The 6,762-nt window shown below is 43.3% G+C and overlaps 1 protein-coding gene across 1 annotated transcript in view; it reads left to right on the forward strand.

Annotated features, from left to right (window-relative positions):
• Positions 1–6,532, forward strand: part of LOC144723406 (thrombospondin type-1 domain-containing protein 7A-like) — a 198,605-nt gene extending 192,073 nt beyond the window's left edge. Inside the window, exons 11-12 of the mRNA XM_078602178.1 lie at positions 1,476–1,629; positions 6,476–6,532. Of these exons, the coding sequence (XP_078458304.1) occupies positions 1,476–1,629; positions 6,476–6,532 (211 nt within the window). The remainder of the gene's footprint in view (positions 1–1,475; positions 1,630–6,475) is intronic.
• The last annotated feature ends 230 nt before the right edge of the window (positions 6,533–6,762 follow it).

Below are 6,762 nucleotides of genomic sequence, written 5' to 3' on the forward strand. Positions count from 1 at the left end.
ATTTTGTGTGCATTCATGCTCGCGAGTTTGTGATTTCGAGTTTAATAACAATAATATAAATTATTTTATACACCCCGAAAAACATTTGACTGAGCATCGCTACTTTTCTTTAGCATAGACCAGTTTGGGATTCTCGGCCAAGTATTTTACACTGTTGGAGGAAAACAGATTATTCAGAGATAAATACGCATTTTAATGCAAAAAAATCGTATGATAGGTCTACAGCTTACTTGCAGTACTGCATTCTGATGGCCTCCGTGTACTCTGCAGGTTTGAAATTATTACCCACATGAAAGTGATCAACAACCATTCCTCCAGGCCTGCATCAACTATGTCAGTTATGTATGTGTTTATGTCGCTCATGCAGCTGCAATGGCTGCCTTGGGTACCTTGTCATATGTAAGATGCACCTGCCATTCTTCCACTCCAGTGGTGGGTGTACACCCAAGACGTCATTCAAACCCATAGTGGCCTGGTCTCAGCTAGCTGATGAAAGTTGCAAGCAAGAATTCCTTTATCGCTTGCAGTTGGGGTTGGCATCGTCCCCCACTCCTCCTGATGTCGAGGGGAAATGGGCAAGGTTTAGAAATGTGGCTCATGCAGCTGCGATGGCTGCCTTGGGTACACAGTCCAGACCTCCCCAGAGACCCTGGCTGACAGAGTAGGTGTTCAGCATCCCACATCAGAGAATGAGGAGGCTTACCGCAGCCTTCGCTCAGATGTTCGGAGAGACGTGAGACACTGCAAAAATGGGTGGTGGTCGCGAGTTGCTGAGGAGATGGAATCTGCCTAAGTGGCCCTCGATCACAAATCACTCTTTAATGCCATCAAAAAAGTAACCTGCAGCGCCACACCTATTACCATTATTAGGGGAAAGAACAGTGATCCAATCTCCAACCCCCAGGAACAGGTTCACAGATTTGCTGAGCATTTCTGTGAGTTCCTGGGGGAGGGGAAATCCCTCAGCCTGGAAAACAACATGGCACAAAGTGGGGATGACCCTGCTGAGGCTGCAGTGCCTGAAATATTGGAAGTAATAGTCACCCCCTGTGAGTTGCTGGATGAGGTTCCATCTGTTGAGCAACTACTGAAGGCAATCCAGAGTCTGAGACCAGGAACGGCAGTGATGATCTCCCAAGCGAAATTTTGAGGGAGGGTGGCGCTTCTGCACAGACATTGTAGGGGATAATGTTACTTTGTGGTCTCTTTCAATCATGTAATGTGTAATAATTTAACACATTTGGCAAGTTTGTGGATGCTAAATATCCCATGACAATTACACTCATGGGATATTTAGCATCCAATGTGAAGCAGATGGAGCATATGTATGACTAAAACGCATACAGTAATTTTTAGGGCGGCCGCAGGCCACAAATCGCGAACCTCTACAGCAAGAGGCAATGTCAAACGTCACCAGCACTTGGTCGGGTTGTAATTGTTGTAATTGTGTGTGTGTGTGTGCGCACACACTGCAGGTGTGAGGTACAGGGTGTGGAGGGCCCGGGCACACCTGTGGAGGAAGTGTGGTGCGACCCCACGGAGAGACCCCAGGATGCACGAGCGTGTGTGCTGCAGTGCCCTGGAGCGTGTGTCATGTCTGAGTGGGGGCCCTGGACCAGGTGCCCACAGGTAACCAACTTAATGGCCCAAATATTGTCCCTCTGTTTTCCCTCCACTCCTTCAACCCCACAACCTCTACTTTCCCCAAACCTAACCCAATTTTACTCCACTCGCATCCCTCACTGTCCTCACTTCCCACGTATAAAAGCACAGAAGTTACGTTGAAAACATCTCGCCTTAATAACTTGTAGATAAAGGTACAACCTTGAAATTGCTTACATACGCAACTGCTGCTGAGAGGGCCTCCATTTGAGAGAACTCGAGAGCCCCTTCCAAGAGGGAATTTGGCCTACTCTTCAACGCTCACCAAACATTTTGGAAACGGTCGGATTACCCACACCTCACCCCACCACACACGACCTGCAGGTCAACTGGTGTGTACCCATTTATACTGTGGGGTCGACAGAGATGGAGGAAATTTTTTTTTTTATCAGCGTGGTGCCGGAAGAAGGAACCATTGACCTCTGGATTGCAAGTCCAGTATACTAACCATTACCCCATTGCAGCATCCCTCCTTATTTTCTTGGTTATTTGTTGATAGACTGTAATAATTACCAGTTACAATGATGGTACTCTGGTTCTTTCGATAAAGTCACGTAACCAAATGAGCAGAAAAAACCCTTCCTTGCCATATCTGTCCCTTGACATTTAAAAAACGTATTTTTTACACATTCCATCAGCCACAAAGTCTTCTGAGAGGGCATAATTTTGGCAGTATCTGTTCAATAAGCAAACTCAGGACTGGTTTTGCATTCGTTGTTTCATCAGCATAGCAAGGCTTCATTGTACCAATGCTAGTGAACTCTTATAAATGGGGCCTAGTTTAATGCAGAACTATAAAAGCACAATACAAAATAATCATGTGCATTGTTGTAGAGAATATAAGAAAAACATAAGCAGACAACAAACCTCATTCCCATTATATGTCCCTGTACGTAAAGAGATACATTGGCTACCCAAGCATTTAAAAAGCAGATACAGAAGGGAAAAAAGCAGTGCATTCATTACAAAAATATGTATTTTTTTGTGCAGTGCATTCATTACAATGTTTTTTTCCCCACCTGATGATGAACGCTTGTGTTGCGCCAGAAACATCGTGATTTATTTATTTTTATTTTTATACCTACGTGACTTTACCCAAAGAACCAAAGAGTATGGATTCCTGTAGTCACGAAAGCTTCAAATCAAGATAGAACACGTAGGCTTTCGCGACCAATATCATCCATAATATAGGTTTTTGGGGATAGATCCCATAAATATATACATGTGTCGTTAAACCCACCACCACTAAACACAGCCATTTAGTAAGGTTTGTCACGTAATCAGAACATGCCAATTCGTTACGAGTACAGCAACTTGTCATCTTGTTACAAGGTTTAGAAGGTAGGTGTTTCTCAACTCGTAGATTTATTCTGTCTCTCATAGTAGTGCATGGGTTTTGTCTGGGCACAAATATTTACAAAAGAAATTGGTCGAACATCCCAAGATGCATTTTCACAGCTTATTAAAGAAAATACTTAAAAAGTAAATTGCAGTATAAATACAAAGGAATGTGGGTAAACAAAATTTAGATGAAAATAATAGGCTAGTTTTTGGCATCAAACTCATACGAATTCATTATTAGAGTTATTTTTTACACTAAACGCATGTATAATCCATTTCGATTGTGCATTGAATAGATACAAATTATTAAAAGGAATAATGGTGAGGAATAATATTATGAAAACCTACACGGAGCTGAATTTTTCGGAATTTGTACATGTTGAAAATGAGGTAACTGAATTTTTATTTCAATCTTAAGCACCATCACCATAGTGATTCCAGTTTTATCGGGGCAATAATTAGCATATCCATTATTCTGTTTTGTGTGTTTGCATTAAAGTCACAAACTTTTGGACAGAAAAAAATATATTGTTGACAGATTAAAGACCATCTGATTCACGATTTTAGTGGTAACATAGTCACAGTGTATGTGTAATGATTTGACACACTTCTCCTAAGATGGCACTTTATTGAAGACACATTCACTTGACACAGGCAGAGACCCCACTGCAACAGCCCAGAGTCTCCCTTATATACCAACTGAGGTCACGCCCCACTTCCCCGAACCTTCTCGCTGACTCTGGACGCTCGCTCAACCGGCAGACTCTACCAGTCTACCGTCCTCTTCTGCCACTTGATCATGCTCCTAGTCTCGTCGCACTCACAACTGATACCCCTGTCATTACCTCCCGTGGCCACTAGTCCACTCACACCGCATAGAGGCTCTACTGTCATTACAGATGTATGAAAAGTCCAAGGAAGAAGGGTGAGAGATGGTGCGATTTGCTATTCGAATGCGGCCCAGTTTACAAATTCCCCAAGCTCTGCATTATACACTTTGTCTTAATACCACCTCTAAAATCATGTAATATGCAACCAGGGTGTGCGTGCATACATCGGCCACAATATATCTTCCTAAATGTTGATATTAACTGTGCTATTAGTACATGATACTTTATCTATATGAATAAATATGCACGTAAAATAAAAGGAGGAATAAGCTGCCACTATCCAATTAAATCTAAGGGGGCGAGCTACTCTGTTAACTGTCCTTGGAAATAACACATTAATTACTCATCTATCTGCTCGTATTAATAAGACATATTCACTCATGCGTACTCTTTGTGCTGTGATTTGATCCTGCGCTTCAAACTTATGAATACGAAGACAACTCCAATGCGAATCACAGGAGGCATTTAGCCTCATCCCCCACAATGCTTCCAACACTCACTTCACTGCAGCTGCAAAGTTCTTGAATAGATGTCAGACACAATGACTACTCACTGGATGCCTCAACGAATATGGCATCATGCTAGGATGATATATTCCATGAATAATGTCCTTTGTTTATCCAGTAAAAGCCTCACTGAATCTTGAGATCCTTTTTCAGTAGGGTCCTGCATTGAAATGTTTGACCAGTACCATTATGCAATTGAAATGACCATATTTAAATATAAATGGTTTCTATGGCGTGGAGTGTTTTTTATGAACGTACAATTACTAGTTCATCACAGCAATCCAATGGATTCTCGTATGCACTCAGCCCGGCTTATTGCAGTGCGCCGGCAGCTGCTGCCAATTTTTCCGGTCTTATGTAAGGGTCAGCTCAAAAAGTTTTGTCTTACAGCTTTTCTATGAGAAAAACGCAGGAAACTTTAAAAAAATCCAAGGTCATTAACACATTCCTGCGGAGGGAGCTGGTAGGAACGTTAGGTTGCTCAGTCAATGGCCAGGGTCAACGGCGGCGTGGTGTATTCCGCAAATATGGCCGACTGTGAGGTCGGGCACAAGCCGGTGTGAGTAAAAGTTAAACGTACGGGGTGACCAGCCCCTCCCCACCCAGCCCCACCCCTCCCACCCCCCACCCAGCCCCACCCTCCCCACCCAGCCCCTCCCCACCCTCCCCACCCAGCAGCTCCCCACCCTCCCCACCCAGCCCCTCCCCACCCTCCCCTCCCCACCCAGCCCCACAATCCCCACCCAGCCCCTCCCCACCCAGCCCCTCCCTGCATGACGGACGGACACAATAATCCCCTCTGGATTGGTGTAACCAGGAGGTTCCTACCAGTATTATTTAATTTACTATGGTGCCCTTTACTAAGTGGGGTATATAAGCATTTTGTTGCTACGCAAACTCATTTAGTAATCCCCCCCAACGCCCATTCAAAAGTCAACTCATCCTTGCCTGCATGACAAGTATATGTTACTGTGCCTTGGTTTTTTGGATTTCTCTCTCATTTTCTTGGGATTGTCACAGTTTCTTGGTTTTTTCCCAAATGTTTTTAGTAGGGGCCTTACTGATTTGAAATCGTTGTGGTTGATATGCAGGTATGAACGTTTTGCCGTTATATGAGCACGTCACTTTTACTGAATGAACGTTGTGATGGACTAAAGATACATTCCAAGCTTCCCCATAGCACTTTTTTTTATATTGTTCTGCAACAACAAATCAATTTATGCATCTATGATATAAATAGATATCTCACTCTTAAAGGATATATTGTCAGCTTATTTGGAACACTTTACATGAAGTTCTAAATGTGATTCAATTAAACTTATAATGACACGCTGTGCATACAGTTAATTTGCTTGTCCATTAAATGCAGTAACAGGCTGGAGAAACAAATATATAAATAACCCCTCGCTGCATTATAGTACTTTGGTTGAAAAGCGGGTGCAAGTTTTGACTGTGGAAAGGTTTTATGGGTAGCTGTGACCAATGAAAGATGTGTGTAGCCACGGTACCTCCAAACAATAAACCTGGCAAGAATTTGTTCAGCCCAAATCCTTACATCCACGCCATTGTGAGATGCTGTCTGTGTGTGTAGGTTGAGGAGGCAGTAGACATAAGTGGTTGCCTCGCAAGAAAAACTGGTGCTTTAAAAAATATCCACTGCATCTCATTAGTAGCCCAATCCTATCCACCCTTCCCCCACGCCTCCCATGAGTTTCTGTATGCCCCCCCCCCACCCCTTAAACAAGGTAAAGCTGCCCTAACCTCAGACCTGGTTGTCCCCTTTTCCCCTTATGTGGACTTGGCGCACCCATCAATATACCCATCACAGTTCCCTGTGAGCCACAAAACCAATAGCAATTGGCAGTAGCAGTACTTTTCAGAGAAGCAGTCTTTTTTTACCAACAGCACCTTCCTATGGTATCTGGGATTGATAAAATGCCCCCTGGTCACACATTCAAATATAATATTTCAAAGTAAAGACCAATTAAGAAATAATGCTCACGAAAACATATTAATGCTCAAACGACAAATGGAGGATGAACGAGGCGGGTTGTGTGGCCTCCTTTTTTTTCTCAGTGCCAGTGGCAGTTGACGGTGACACACAACCGCACCACGCACTGTTATGGATTTTAGGCTCAACTGACACAGAGGAGGTCGCCACGCTCGGTGTTTGTATAACTTGCGAATGGCGTTGCTTATGGCAAGGGTCATCTGGATTTTATCACCGCATGCAAATCGCGGTTTCAATAGTATATATATGTAGAAGCCATATACAGTGTAAAAATAAAGTCACCTCATTTAACCTGGATATACTCTTGGTGCAGTTGGTGTTAGAGAATACCTATTAAGGCTGGAACAGCACA

This window comes from Lampetra planeri, chromosome 1, assembly GCF_965212315.1.
Source record: "Lampetra planeri chromosome 1, kcLamPlan1.2.h2, whole genome shotgun sequence".
NCBI lineage: Eukaryota > Metazoa > Chordata > Hyperoartia > Petromyzontiformes > Petromyzontidae > Lampetra > Lampetra planeri.